This window comes from Scyliorhinus canicula, chromosome 2 (assembly GCF_902713615.1).
Source record: "Scyliorhinus canicula chromosome 2, sScyCan1.1, whole genome shotgun sequence".
NCBI classification, from domain to species: Eukaryota; Metazoa; Chordata; class Chondrichthyes; order Carcharhiniformes; family Scyliorhinidae; genus Scyliorhinus; species Scyliorhinus canicula.
Window position 1 is genome coordinate 54,138,235 of NC_052147.1, and position 16,329 is coordinate 54,154,563.

General features: G+C 47.3%; 1 protein-coding gene across 1 annotated transcript in view; it reads left to right on the forward strand.

Moving 5' to 3' along the window:
* The window catches only part of LOC119953876 (lysophosphatidylserine lipase ABHD12-like), a 53,798-nt gene that overhangs the window by 20,450 nt on the left and 17,019 nt on the right, over positions 1-16,329 (forward strand). The window contains exons 6-10 of the mRNA XM_038778489.1: positions 9,445-9,490; positions 9,715-9,844; positions 12,825-12,862; positions 13,504-13,583; positions 15,093-15,175. Of these exons, the coding sequence (XP_038634417.1) occupies positions 9,445-9,490; positions 9,715-9,844; positions 12,825-12,862; positions 13,504-13,583; positions 15,093-15,175 (377 nt within the window). The remainder of the gene's footprint in view (positions 1-9,444; positions 9,491-9,714; positions 9,845-12,824; positions 12,863-13,503; positions 13,584-15,092; positions 15,176-16,329) is intronic.

Below are 16,329 nucleotides of genomic sequence, written 5' to 3' on the forward strand. Positions count from 1 at the left end.
TGTAGCTATCTGTCTACTCAACCACTGCCTCACCTCCATCCTTTATGCCCTTTTCTTCATTAAAACCTTCACACTATTCCATTCCAGTTGTTCCCCAAAGTATGGTACCCGACTTTGCTCCCACAAATCCAAGGTGTGCAGGTTGATAACATCTGACGCATAACTGACCATTTCATCCATTGCCAGATTTGTCTACTGTGCCTCAGTCTCTTCTACCAAAATTGCTCACTGTTCCAGGATCATCTTTGTTTTTTAAAAAATAATTTTTATTCAAGTTTTTCAACAACAAATTTTCTCCCCACAGTTAAAGTAAACAAGGTGTGGTTCTACACCGAAACAAGAAAAGAAATCCCCCCAAAACAAAATGATAAATAATAACAAACAACAATACAAGGAAGAAGAAAATAACAAGCCCACCGGCGCAAAAACAAACCCCCTTAACCAGCCCCAAGCCACCCCCACCACCCCAGGTTGCTGTTGAGACTGACCGCTCTCTACCCCTTCGCCAGGAAATCGAGAAAGGGCTGCCACTGCCGAAAGAATCCCTGTACCGACCCTCTCCGGGCAAACTTAACCTTCTCCAGCTTGATGAACCCAGCCATGTCGTTGATCCAGGCCTCTGAACTCAGGGGCCGTGTGTCCCTCCACTGTAACAGGATCCTGCGCCAGGCTACTAGAGACGCAAAGGCCAGAATGCCAGCCTCTCTCGCCTCCTGCACTCCCGGCTCCGACGCTACCCCAAAGATCGCGAGCCCCCAGCCCAGACTGACCCTGGACCCGACCACTTCAGACAAGGTCCCCCCCACCCCTTTCCAAAACCCTTCCAAGGCCGGACATGCCCAAAACGTATGGGTGTGGTTCACCGGGCTTCTCGAACACCTCCCGCACCTGTCTTCCCCTCCAAAGAAACGGCTCATCCTGGCCCCTGTCATGTGCGCCCTATGCAGCACCTTGAGCTGAATTAAGCTCAGACGTGCGCAAGAAGAGGACGAGTTCACCCTTTCCAGGGCGTCCGACCACGTACTATCCTCAATCTCTTCCCATAACTCTTCCTCCCACTTCGCTTTAAGCTCCTCTACTGAGGCCTCCTCCTCCTCCTGCATCAACTGATAAATTGCCAAGATCTTCCCCTCACCGACCCACGTCCCCGAGAGCACCCTATCGCAATAGCGGAAACTCCGCCACCTGCCACTTAACAAATGCCCTGATCTGCATATACCTGAAAGCGTTCCCAGGGGGAGGTTCCACTTCCCCTCCAGCTCCTCCAGAGTCGCGAACTTCCCATCAAGGAAGAGATCCCCAATAGAACATAGAACATAGAACGATACAGCGCAGTACAGGCCCTTCGGCCCTCGATGTTGCACCGACATGGAAAAAAAAAAACTAAAGGCCATCTAACCTACACTATGCCCTTATCATCCATATGCTTATCCAATAAATTTTTAAATGCCCTCAATGTTGGCGAGTTCACTACTGTTGCAGGTAGGGCATTCCACGGCCTCACCACTCTTTGCGTAAAAAACCCACCTCTGACCTCTGTCCTATATCTATTACCCCTCAATTTAAGGCTATGTCCCCTCGTGCTAGCCACCTCCATCCGCGGGAGAAGGCTCTCGCTGTCCACCCTATCTAACCCTCTGATCATTTTGTATGCCTCTATTAAGTCACCTCTTAACCTTCTTCTCTCTAACGAAAACAACCTCAAGTCCATCAGCCTTTCCTCATAAGATTTTCCCTCCATACCAGGCAACATCCTGGTAAATCTCCTCTGCACCCGTTCCAAAGCTTCCACGTCCTTCCTATAATGAGGCGACCAGAACTGTACGCAATACTCCAAATGCGGCCGTACCAGAGTTTGGTACAGCTGCATCATGACCTCATGGCTCCGGAACTCAATCCCTCTACCAATAAAGGCCAACACACCATAGGCCTTCTTCACAACCCTATCAACCTGGGTGGCAACTTTCAGGGATCTATGTACATGGACACCGAGATCCCTCTGCTCATCCACACTACCAAGAATTTTACCATTAGCCAAATATTCCGCATTCCTGTTATTCTTTCCAAAGTGAATCACCTCACACTTCTCCACATTAAACTCCATTTGCCACCTCTCGGCCCAGCTCTGCAGCTTATCTATGTCCCTCTGTAACCTGCAACATCCTTCCGCACTGTCTACAACTCCACCGACTTTAGTGTCGTCTGCAAATTTACTCACCCATCCTTCTGCGCCCTCCTCTAGGTCATTTATAAAAATGACAAACAGCAACGGCCCCAGAACAGATCCTTGTGGTACGCCACTCGTAACTGAACTCCATTCTGAACATTTCCCATCAACTACCACTCTCTGTCTTCTTTCAACTAGCCAATTTCTGATCCACATCTCTAAATCACCCTCAATCCCCAGCCTCCGTATTTTCTGCAATAGCCGACCGTGGGGAACCTTATCAAACGCTTTACTGAAATCCATATACACCACATCAACTGCTCTACCCTCGTCTACCTGTTCAGTCACCTTCTCAAAGAACTCGATAAGGTTTGTGAGGCATGACCTACCCTTCACAAAACCATGCTGACTATCCCTAATCATATTATTCCTATCTAGATGATTATAAATCGTATCTTTTATAATCCTCTCCAAGACTTTACCCACCACAGACGTTAGGCTCACCGGCCTATAGTTACCGGGGTTATCTCTACTCCCCTTCTTGAACAAAGGGACCACATTTGCTATCCTCCAGTCCTCTGGCACTATTCCTGTAGCCAATGATGACCTAAAAATCAAAGCCAAAGGCTCAGCAATCTCTTCCCTGGCTTCCCAGAGAATCCTAGGATAAATCCCATCCGGCCCCGGGGACTTATCTATTTTCACCTTGTCCAGAATTGCCAACACTTCTTCCCTACGCACTTCAATGCCATCTATTCTAATAGCCTGGGTCTCAGCATTCTCCTCCACAATATTATCTTTTTCTTGAGTGAATACTGACGAAAAGTATTCATTTAGTAATCTGTCTGATGCCTGCCCTGTGCCAACTCCCAAATCCACCATCCATTCTCCCCGGTGCAAAACGGTGATTGCCCCGTATCGGGGCCCACACTGAGGCCTTCACTTCCCCCTATGCCGCCTCCACTGCCCCCAGATTGTGAGGGACACCACCACTACCGGACTCGTGGAGTACTTCCGCGCCCACACGAACCCGAGAATAGACTTATTCACCCTTTTGAAAAAAGCCTTCGGGATCAATATGGGGAGGCATTGGAAAATAAACAAAAACCTCGGGAGCACCGTCATCTTATTCGACTGGACCCTGCCCGCCAAAGAGAGCAGCAGCGCGTCCAACCTCCTGAACTCTTCCTCCATCTGCTCCACCAGCCTCGAAAAGTTAAGCCTGTGCATGGCCCCCCAGGTCCTGGCTATTTGGACCCCAAGATATCTAAAGCTCCTCTCAGCCCTCTTCAACGGGAGCTCACCTATCTCCCTCTCCTGATCCCCCAGGTGCAGGACAAACAGCTCACTTTTCCCCACATTGAGCTTGTAACCCGAAAAGTCCCCAAACTCCTCAAGTATCTTCTTTTTTTTATTCAAGTTTTTTAATAACAATAACAATAACAAATTTTAACAAATTTTCTCCCCGCAAATTAAAACAAACAAGGCGTGTTCCCACACCAAAACAAGAAAAGAACTCTTCCCCCCCCCCCAAAATAAATAATAACAAATAGCAATACAATAAAGAAGAAAATAACATAACAAACCCACCGCCGCAAAAACAAACCCCCAAACCCCCCCCCGGTTGCTGCCGAGACCGGCCACTCTCTACCCCTTCGCCAGGAAATCGAGAAAGGGCTGCCACCGCCGAAAGAACCCCTGTACCGACCCCCTCAGGGCAAATTTCATCCTCTCCAACTTGATGAATCCAGCCACGTCGTTGACCCAGGTCTCCGAACTCGGGGGTCGCGTATCCCTCCACTGCAACAGAATCCTGCGCCGGGCTACTAGAGACGCAAAGGCCAGAATGCCGGCCTCTCTCGCCTCTCAAGTATCTTCAACACCTCTGGCATCCCCTCAGACGGATCCGCGACGTACAACAGTAGATCATCTGCGTACAACGCCATGGCTGGGGGCTCAATAGCTAACGCAAAGAGCAGGGGAGACAAGGGGCACCCCTGCCTCGTCCCCCTGGAAAGCCGAAAGTCCTCCGACCTCCTCCCGTTCGTCAACACACTCACCACCGGGGAGCTGTACAGCAACCGTACCCAGCTGATGAACCCCTCACCAAACCCAAACCTCCTCAACACTTCCCACTCCACCCTATCAAAAGCTTTCTCCGCGTCCATTGATGCTACTATTTCTGCCTCCCCAGCCGCCGGCGCCATCATCATAACAATAAGGAGCCGCCGTACATTGGCATTCAGTTGCCTCCCCTTAACAAATCCCGTTTGGTCCTCATGGATAACCGTCGGGACTACATCTTCCACCCTTCTGGACAGTACCTTTGCCAACAACTTTACATCCACATTAAGGAGTGAAATCGGCCTGTAAGATCCACACTGAAGGGGGTCTTTGTCTCGCTTCAGGATCAAAGAGATAATTGCCCTGGACATCGTCGGGGGCAGAGACCCCTCACTTGCCTCATTCAGGGTCCTCACAAGCAGCGGGCCCAGCCGATCTGAAAATTTCTTGTAAAATTCCACCGGGAACCCATCAGATCCCGGCGCTTTCCCTGTCTGCATGCTCCCCAGCGCCTCAATCAGCTCCTCCAACTCGATTGGGGCCCCCAGAACATCCACCCGCTCATCCCCTACTCTTGGGAACTCCAGCCTAAACAGAAAGCGGTCCATCCCGCCTGCCTCCCTAGGGGGCACCGCCCGATACAGCCCCTCATAAAAGGATTTGAACACCCCATTGATGTCCTTGCCACCCTGCACAAAGTTCCCTCCTGCGTCCGTGACTCCCCCTGGAGTCTACCACTCACCATTACATATTTACCTGCACTGTCCGCCACCACATTGGACACAGTGAACGACAAGCTCTTACCGACCAAGGTTGCCACCCCTTAGTTCTTCGCATCGAGCCCCGAGTGAAACACCTGTCCCACCCAGCCTTTTCTTAGCCTCACCTGATCCGTAACCCTGAGGTGCATCTCTTGGAGCATAGCCACATCTGCTCCCAGCCCCTTCAAGTGAGCCAAGACCCAGGATCGCTTCACCGGACCATTCAGCCCCCTCACATTCCATGTGACCAGCCAAATCTGGGGGGCCTCTCCCCTCCCCTGCGCCGGTCAGCCATAGCTCTCCCTTAACTCACCATGTGCCCAGGGAAGTCCCCAAGCCCGTTCCCCACGGTGGCCGACCCCCCCTCCCAGCCCCCCCCCTTCACCAGCTGTTTCCTTACAGCCCCTGCAGCAGCAACCCGGTACCCCCCCCCATCTTCCTCCCCCCCCCCATACTAGAGCCCCCCTAGCTGCGTTACCCCTAACATTGTACCTCCGTAAGTCAGCCGACTCCTGCTGACCCCGGCTATTCCCGCCATACCAACGACCCCCCCGGTGCAACACAACCACCCATCCCCCCTCCCAGTGCCGGCCCTGCCCCCAACTCCTCCGGCGCGGGAAGAAAGCACGCGCTTCCATCCCGAACCCCGCCCCCCCCAACCCAACACACGGGAAAAAGACGGGCACATGACCCAGCGGGACCTCAAACTGCTCCCCAACCCCCCACCAGTGGAAAAAAAAACTAAAAAGCACCACAGTAAATAAATAACAGCCCCAAAAGATGAGGAAATAGAACAACGAAAAGGCAATATCAACCACAGCCAATATAAGCGAAAGGATACCAAGGAGGACAGAACCTCCAAACAATATACATCCTTCCCAAGCCCCTCAGTTCGAGTCCAATTTCTCTGCCTGGACAAAAGCCCAGGCCTCCTCCGGAGAGTCAAAGTAGAGCTGGCGGTCCTTGTAAGTGACCCAGAGGCGAGCCGGTTGTAACAGGCCAAACTTCACCCCCTTCCTGTGAAGCACTCCTTTCGTTTAATTGAAGCCAGCCCTTCTCTTCGCCACTTCCGCGCTCCAGTCCTGATAAATCCTAAAGTCTGCATTCTCCCACCTGCTGCTCCTTTCCTTCTTCGTCCATCTCAACACGCACTCACGGTCAACCAAGCGGTGAAAGCGGACCAGCACCGCCCTGGGCGGGTCGTTCGGCATGGGTTTCCGCAGCAGCACTCGATGGGCACCCTCCAGCTCCAGGGGTCCCCGGAACGACCCCGCACCCATCAACGAGTTCAGCATCAGGGCCACGTAGGCCCCCAAATCCGAACCTTTCAGCCCCTCCGGGAGGCCCAAAATCCGCAGGTTCTTCCAGCGGGAGCGGTTCTCTATCTTCTCCACCCTTGCCACTTGTGAAGTGCCTCGTGCGACTCCACCTTCACTGCCAGGCCCAAGAGCTTGTCCTCGTTCTCCGAAGCCTTTTGCTGCAGCTTTCGAATCTCCGCAGCCTAAGCCGCCTGAGTCGCCATGAGCTTGTCCAGCGAGGCTTTAAACAGCTCCAGGATCTCAGCTTTTAGCTCCCTGAAGGAGCGCTGAAGCAGCTCCTGCTGCTCCCGCGCCCACTGCTGCCATGCTGCCGGTTCCCCGCCCGCCGCCATCTTGTTTTTTCTGCCTCGCTCCTTCTTCTGCTGCAAAGTCGATTTTTTGACTGCTCCACTTCTAGTCCAGCCATCCACCGGCCGCTGAGCACAGTGGCTGTGTTCCCACCCGGGGAAAAGTCAAATCAGCGCCGTTGCGGGCCCTTGAAAGAGCCCGAAAGTCCAAAAATAGCGAGACTTAGCTCCGCATAGCCGCAACTGGAAGTCCCCAGGATCATCTTTGTTGACTATAAACCATCTTAAACTCCTCACCTCGCTTCTATTCATACCGTCAACAAATCCTTGGAACTCAGCGATTACTTTGTCAAAAGGAATAAGACGATCCATTCAATTGCCTCTGCTGCTTTCCCTTGTCCAGCTAATCAAACTTCCGTTCAGCCCAAACTCTCATAATATTCTTGCAAATAACTTATTGATAGAATTTCAAGCGAGTCAGGGGGCAGAGGTGAGTGTAATTAAGGAGAATGTGCTGGGGAAACTGAAAGGTGTAAAGGTGGATAAATCAATCGGACTGGATGGACTACACCTCAGGCTTCTGAAGGAGATTGCTGGGGGGATTATGGAGGCATTGGTGGTGATCTTTCAGGAATCACTGGAGGCATTGTTGCTAAGTTTGTAGATGATACAAAGACATGTGGAGGTTTAGGATATTTTGAGGAAGCAGGGAAGCTGCAGAAGGACCTAGACAGGCTAGGAGATTGGGAAAGAAGTGGAGATAGAATACAATGTGAAAAAGTGCACTTTGGTAGGAAGAATCGAGGTATAGATTATTTTCTAAATGCGAAAAGGCTTCAGAAATCAGAAGCACAAAGGGCATTGTAGTCCTAGTTCAAGATTCTCTTACGGTTAACATGCAGGTTCAGTTGGCAGTTAGGAAGGCAAATGCAATGCAATATTAGCATTCATGTCGAGAGGGCTAGAATACAAGAGCAGGGATGTACTGTTGAGACTGTATAAGGATCTGTCTGGTCAGACCACACTTGGAATATTGTGAGCAGATTTAAACCCCATATCTAAAGAAGGATGTTCTGGCCTTGAGAGGGTCCAAGGAGGTTCAGAAGAATGATCCCCAGAATAAAGGACTTGTCATATGAGAAGCGGTTGAGGACTCTGGGTCTGTACTCATTGGAGTTAAAAAGGATGAGGGGGAATCTCATTGAAACTTACAAAATATTGAGATGCCCAGATAGAGTGAACACGGAGAGGATGTTTCCACTGGTAGGAGAAACTAGAAGGCCACAGCCTCAGACTGAAGGGACGATCCTTTACAACAGAGATGATGAGGAATTTCTTCAGCCAGAGGGTGGTGAATCTGTGGAACTCATTATCGCAGAAGGCTGTGGAGGCCAAATCACTCAGTATCTTTAAGATAGAGATAGGTTCTTGATTAATTAGGGGATTAGGGGTTATGAGGAGAAGGTAGGAGAATGGGGATGAGAAATATAGCAACCATGATTGAATGGCGGAGCAAACATGATGGGCTGAATGGCCTAATTCTGCTCCTATGTCTTATGGTTTAAGCGTTCGATGATTGCAACTTTAATTCTTTATATGAAGAAATAAAAGGTTGTCTGCACTCTACCGGTATCATCTATTGATACATCATCCTGCTCATCTGTTTCCCTTGTACTTGCTAATTCCATATCCTCCGGTGTCTCTCTTCCAATTTTCATCCTTGTACTTAAATCCCTTCATGAACCTAGGGCACAATTCTCTGATGCCGCGCCGCATCGGGAAAGCCGTCGTGAACTCAGTCGAGTTCAACGACGGCGCAAAACGGCCCCGATCGCGATCGATTCTGGCCCTGGGAATGGGCTAGCATCGGGGCCGCGAGGAACACAGGGGGGAAATGTCAGAGCCACGGAGGGCCGCCCCGAGGTTCCGTGATACGGACCTAGAGACCCTCCTTGATGAGGTGGAGCAGCGCAGGGGCATCCTGTGCCCAAGACGAGGGCATCGCCACCCTTCCAGCATCGTGCGACAGGCCTGGCGTGAGGTGGGCACGGCAGTCAGTGCTGTGTAGCAGACCCCTCGGTCTGGGAAGCAGTGCCGCAAGAAGCTCCACGACCTCACCAGGGCTGCCAGGGTAAGTGCCATGAGGTTGCCCCCCCCCCCTCCCCCCGGGGCGTGGGCACGAGGGGGGGGGGGGGCGAGAGTGAGTGGAGGGTGGTTAACAAAGTTGTCACAGACCCACATGAGCGCTGCAACCCCCTGGAGAAATGCCATGGTGTGGCTGCAACTTTCCCCCCCAACCTGTGCCAATATCTGAACGCCCTGATGATACCTGCCTAATTGTGATGCTCTATCTATGCTGCCCCCCCCCCCCAAGAGCAGGACAAGACTGCTCACAACAGCTGGGAACGCAACAGAACCGGAGGGGGTTCACCCATCATGCACCCCCTGACAGTGTTCGAGCAGAGGGCACTGGACCTTGCTGGGGGATCTGCCACCCTGGAGGTCGCGCAATGCGAGGTTGGAGGTGCAGAACCAAGTGAGACAACCCTGCTTGCCCCCCCCCCCCCCCCCCCCCCCCCCCCCCGGGCAGGTGCTGAGAAACACCCCACTAAACGCGCCCAAAAGGGGACTCTTCTTTTTTTATTCCCCGTTAAATCACACCCAATGTATTTAGAGAGCTCCAACATACTATCATTTCAATTAAGGTGCATAGAATAGTATGTGAATAATATGTGAACACCGAATACTATGAAATGCAATGCAATAACAGCTATGAATAGATCTAATTTGTAAATTATTTTGGGTTGATGGCTGAGTGAACACCTGCAAAATTCCTTCTTCCATAGATGCTGAGTGCACATGGATTCCACGTATTAGCTCTAGACTATAGAGGTAAGAATGAAAACTCTTATTGGTTTGAAAGATTTCACTCTCAGATAAGTGTACAAAATCTAGCTACCACAATGACCTAGCATATGCTATAGCAATACCATCCTGAGCAGGCTTTATCTTGTCTGAAGGACAGCATCACCAAAAATACTTTTGTATAAGTTAGGACAACATTATACTGCTTGAAACAATACTAGAAAATAATCTATTGATTTAATTTGCATCAGGGTGGGCCGACTCTACTGGTGAACCTAGTGAAGTAGGAATTACCACAGATTCCTTGTACCTTTTTGAATGGACCAGAGCTCGGAGTGGGAAAAGCCATGTGTGTCTATGGGGACATTCCCTCGGCACTGGGCAAGTAGTAAATGATTTCTTCATATATGCAGAAAGACATCAAAATATAAAATACTGCACATTATATAAATACTGAGTATAGTTTTGGGAATTGACTGCAAACAATTTTTTGATAAACGTATAGCAGTGACCTAAACATCTCTTCTTCAGTGTGTTAAGCCTATTTATTGTAAGAGGGATTTGGATTGTCACTGAACACAATCGTTGTAGAAGAACAAAAATCCTGTGAGTTTGGCAGTATATATAATTAAATACTACATTTATAAACCTTATACAATTTTAATATATGGTACTATTGTGTTTATTGTACTATTAGACTAACAACCCAGAGATAGTGCGCTGGATACCCTGCCCCGCCACTTTTCAGCCTCGACCAGCCGGCGGGATTCTCCGTTACGCCGGCCAGTCAATGGAGTTTCCCGCTGTGGGACAGCCCCACGCCATCGGGAAACCCCTGGGCGCCAGAAAAACAGAGAATCACTCCGGCGGAGAATCCCACCCTGTAAGTTTGATTCCCATCATGTCAAATTGTGAAGCTGACTTCAATATAATCTGTTCATTAAGGTAGCACCAATCGGGGAAGTGGGGGTGGGTCTGTTCCTATTTGTAGCAGCACAAGTGAATCCCAGTTAATGCCCACCACTTGCATACAATTAATATATGATTAACAAACCCTTCAAATTCTCAAAAAATGCAATTGATTCGCTCAGTGTTCATTACAGAAAATGACCTGCCAGTTACACCTGGCTAGCCTGCATGTGACTTACCCAATATGATTAACGGATACTTATTAAAGTGGCCAGAAGACCATAAGACATAGGAGCAGAATTAGGCCACTCGGCCCATCGAGTCAGCTCCGCGATTCAATCATGGTTCATATTTTCTCATCCCCATTCTCCTGCCTTCTCCCCTGATCTCCTTATTAATCAAGAACCTATCTATCTCTGTCTTAAAGACACTCAGTGATTTGGCCTCCACAGCCTTCTGCGGCAAAGAGTTCCACAGATTCACCACCCTCTGGCTGAAGAAATTCCTCCTCATCTCTGTTTCAAAGGATCGTCCCCTTAGTCTGACATGGTGTCCTCTGGTTCTAGTTTTTCCTACAAGTGGAAACATCCTCTCCACGTCCACTCTATCCAGGCCTCGCAGTATCCTGTAGGTTTCATTAAGATCCCCCCTCATCTTTCTAAACTTCAACAAGTACAGACCCAGAGTCCTCAACTGTTCCTCATACGACAAGCTCTTCATTCCAGAGATCATTCTTGTGAACCTCATCTGGACCCTTTCAAAGGCCAGCACATCCTTCCTTAGTTACGGGGCCCAAAACTGCCCACAATACTCCAAATGGGGTCTGACCAGAGCCTTATACAGCCTCAGAAGTACATCCCTGGTCTTGTATTCTAGCCCTCTTGACATAAATGCTAACATTGCATTTGCCGCCTTAACTGCTGACTGAACCTGCACATTAACCTTAAGAGAATCGTGAACAATTTTGTGCTTCTGATTTCCTAAGCATTTCCCCATTTAGAAATAGTCTATGCCTAAATTTCTCCTTCCAAAGTGCATAGCCTCACACTTTTCTACATTGTATTTCATTTGCCACTTCATTGCCCACACTCTTAGCTTGCCCAAATCCTTCTGCAGCCTCCTTGCTTCCTCAATACTACCTGTCCCTCTACAGGCCTTTGTATCATCTGCAAACTTAGCAACAGTGCCTTCAGTTCGTTTTTCCAGATCATTAATGTATATTGTGAAAAGTTGTGGTCCCAGCATAGACCCCTGAGGCACACCACTAGTCACCGGCTGCCATCCTGAAAAAGACCCCTTTATCCCCAGTCTCTGCCTTCTGCCAGTCAGCCAATCCTCTATCCATGCCAGGATCTTACCCTTAACACCATGGGCTTTTAACTTATTTAACAGTCTCCTATGTGGCACCTTGTCAAAGGCCTTCTGGAAATCTAAATAAAATCTAAAACGTCCGCTGGTTCTCCTTTGTCTAACTTCCTTGTTACCTCCTCAAAGAACTCTTAACAGATTTGTCAGACACAACCTCCCTTTGACAAAGCTGTGCTGACTCAGTCTTATTTTACCATGCACTTCCAAGTACTTTGCGATCTCAACTTTAATAACACTGTAAAATCTTGCCAATGACCGAAGTCAGGCTAACCAGCCTATATTTTCCCGTCTTCTGCCTCCCTCCCTTCTTAAACAGTGGTGTTAAATTAACCACTTTCCAGTCCTCTGGGACCCTTCCTGACTCCAGTGATTCCTGAAAGATCATCACCAATGCCTTCACAATTTCCTCAGCTATCTCTTTTAGGACCCTGGAGTGTAGTCCATCCGGTCCAGGTGATTTATCCACCTTCAGACCTTCCAGTTTCCCCAGAACCTTCTCATTAGTAATGGTCACTGCACTCACCTCTGCCCCTTGGTTCTCCTGGCGCTCTGGCATCCCACTGGTGTCTTCCACCGTGAAGGCTGATGCAGGGTAACTATTCAGTTCGTCTGCCATTTCTTTTTTTCCTATTATTACTTCTCCAGCCACATTTCCCAGTGGTCCAATGTCTATTTTTGCCTCTCTTACCTTTTATATACTGAAAAAACTCTTCCTATCTTCCTTTATATTACTAGCTAGCTTGCACTCATACTTCATCTTCTCCCACTTTATTGCTTTTTTAGCTCTTGACATGGGCCAGTGTCACTCATTTCTAGAGAATAAATCATGAAGACAACTTAAAAGGCAAAAATGCAGAGGTAAACTTGTCTGGGTTCAAATAGTAAAGCCTGGTCAACAGTTATAATATAAAACAGCCCACTGATGAAAATAGGTTATTTTAATTATTGATATATCCACTAAATACCTTTAAAATATATATTTGTACAGGACATTTATTTTTGTTACCATGGGAATGTGGCAAATAGAAAATACCAAATCATGTATAGTATAATGCTTCATGAACATTTTCGTTTTCATTTACAGTGTTGCCACAAACACTGCACGGATCCTATATGAGAAAGGTAAAAGCATAACATTTCTAAAGCTCAGTAATGCTTATTTATTTGTGTAATAACAAATGGTTTTACAAATATTATGAAGCACATTGTTAAACATCAGAAAGCTTTACCCCTCGGCTTTTTGTTGCTCTCTCCTTCCAAAAATGACAGTGGCATCCTAGGGCTGCGTCTTAATGCCTCAGCTACTTCACCTGAGTGGCTATTGTGGATGTATCAGTGTTAATGATCAATGCTAACAGTTTATGAGCCTCATAGTTCAATGCTGCCATTACTTAAGATGTGCACATTGTACCAAGGATGAAAAAGGGAATCCAGTCTACTTTCTCCTACCTTAAACAGGGATAAATACCTGCTGCAAAAGCAAAATACTGCAGGTACTAGAGATCTGAAGTAACAACAGAAAACGCTGGCAATATTCAACAGGTGGAAAGAGAAATAGTTAATCAGGTTAATGATCTGTCTTCAGAATTTAACTGTTGCCCAGGTTAAGATCAGCTAACTCAACACGGACTGGGAATTTAATAGGAACTTTCTGATATTCATCACTTGAGTTAATGAGCCATCAGTGGAGATGTTTTCTCAAATCTAAATGGATGGAAGACCAAAATTAATATTCCATTGGAAATCTGTGTTTTAATAAGTAGGAAGCCCAGCTGATGCTATTATACTGGAAGCTCCATTTACCTCTATGCGAGAAGAAGTCGCTCATCACCCATTAGCTGTGGTATGTAGGAATGTTTGCTTGTATTATACTTTTGCGAAAGTAGAAAAAATAAGTTCAGCTATCATAAAATGTCCTTTCCATTTTTAATGTGTTACATTTTTAAAATATAAATTTAAAGTACCCAATTATTTTTTTTCAATTAAGGAGCAATTTAGGGCCAATTCACCTAACCTGCAAATCTTTGGGTAGTGGGGGTGAAACCCACGAAGACATGGGGAGAGCGTGCAAACTCCACACGAACAGTGAGCGGGATACAAACCCGGGTCCTTACTGTGTTACATTTACTGTGTTACATAAACTTTTCTTTTAGAAAAGATTTTATTGCGGTATTTATAATTTTAACTGTTACATAAACTTTTAAGAAACGTCTTGAGTTTTATATATTTTTTTATAAATTTAGAGTACCCAATTAATTTTTTCCAATTAAGGGGCAATTTAGCGTGGCCAATCCACCTAGCCTGCACATTTTTGGATTGTGGGGGCAAAACCCACGCAAACACGAGGAGAATGTGCAAACTCCACATGGACAGCGACCCAGAGCTGGGATTGAACCTGGGACCTCAGCGCCGTGAGGCAGCAGGGTAACCCACTGCGCCACCGTGCTGCCCTTGCGTTTTATATTTTAATGAATGTATGCACGTTTTTTTCAGTTTTGATCATTTCTTCCGAATTCATTTTTACTTTCTTTGTACTTAACAGTGGAAAATATCTTTTCCCAAGAATTCATTGCTGCAATAATAGTATCGAAAGTGTAACATATTATAAGCAATGCTCAGACATTGTTCTGGATAAATTCAGTGATACTAATGTTGTAGTGTCTGCTTTACAATTCCTGAATTACAGAGCAAGTCTGTAGGCTCGTTAACCTTCTGCTACTTCCAACATTGCTGTGTGCACCCTTGGTTCTTGGTTTACTATTTGTTTGGATTCTGGAAACCAGGCTTTTCTACACCAGAAAATTGCAATCGTCTCAAAACACAATTGATAGTGCATTGGGTTTCACCTGCAGTTTAAATCTATCCCTGTCCAGGGGTTTGAAATTATTTTCTGCGAGCCATGGAGCTTTGGATTCAATTATTAGGGGCAATATCAGCCAAATCTAAATTAAACCGAAAAAGTATGAACTCAGCTCAATAATGCCATTCTCACTGTGACGTCATGGGGCCAATATGTGGAAATGTGCATTGCGTGGTGATCTTCTAATGTTTGGGCTAAGGCGTACTGCTGATGTCCAATTGCTTAGTTTTCTTGATGAGGCACTGGCAATCCCCAACCAACTCCATTTTGAATATATCAAGTGTTGGAATGTCCCCATATCCCTTTTGCTAATGGGAGAAGAATTTGCTCAGTGTCACACCAGAGCATCAGCATTATTAAATGACCATGTTTTAATGCAGACCCTAACAATACTTAACTCCGTTGTGCATGTCCTGCAAAATGAATCAATTTGAGAGACAAAACAGAAGCAAGCACCCCTTTACTATTCTAACTAATTTATTCTCCCTACAGTATTACAAGCTTTACCCTGGATTTGAATGGTTCTTTTTGGATGCAATAACAGAAAATAATATTTTCTTTCATAATGTTGAAAAGTAAGTATAATGCAACATTTGATATGATGTGTAATGAGAGGGTAATAAAATAGATAATAATAATAATAGATAATAACATAGTTGCATTGCTTAGTTGCCCGTAGTGCCTCATTTCTGCCATTTTCTACTGTTATCTTTGTTAACTTTCTTCATTTACTGCCTGGGTTCAGACTTGGTTTTAGACTTATCAATCATACGGATGTTTATTTCTGAACCTGTTATTATCCTCACCATTGTCCTTCCCACAGGGTTTGCTGAATGGAAGTCAGAAAATGAATTTTCAGTTCTCTAGTGATGTGGGTCCAAAGCACTGCCTGAAGTTACAATTGAACCAGGGTCACCTTGATTTATATTGATCAGCTATCTACTCATTGGGTGGAATTCTCCCATCCTACCCACGGAGGGTTTAGTGTTGGGTAGGAATAGAGAATCCAGCAGGAGCTGAAAAGTCAGAAACACATCAACATAAAAATAATTTGAAATTCTCCCAATGGCGGATTAATGGTGTGTTGGTTCTCTCGCTTCCTAGTGGTGTGAATGCCATTTACGTTCATTTGCATCTCATGGCTGCCCAAAACAGCTGCTGACCGGAATCTTAACAGGTCTTCCAATCATTCGTCACGCCAGTGGGAAATCACATTGGCCTCAAACTCTTTTGCAAATGAGTGGCATGCACAAGGCAGACATCAATTGGCTCGACATACATACCATACCTGCCACAGTTCTGTGCCTGTTCTACTGAATGCCACTCAGGGGAAGACTGGTTTGTGCTCTCCAGCTCGATGGCGAGCAGGTCTTGATAGACAGCACTGTGCTATGGACTCTCCCATCTCACTGACTCAGATCAGAACTGTTCCTGGGGTAGGGGAATGCATGGGTCTTCTGTTCCAGTGCCACACACCGTTGCCTGTCTGGTCAGTCTGTGCTGTGGTACACATTCAGCCTCTGCTGCAACGGACTGAGGTTTGACCAGATATTTGGCGCGATTCTCCCAAAGGGAGACAAAGTGCCGATACTGATCGGAGGCCGCTCCTCGCCCCCTATTCTCCCACCCCCAGGGGGCTAGGAGCGGCGGCGCGTCAATCTCGCACGCCGGGCCTTGGTGCTGCGTCAAAGCGGCGCCACCTGAATGACGCGGCTGGCGGCGCCTAAAT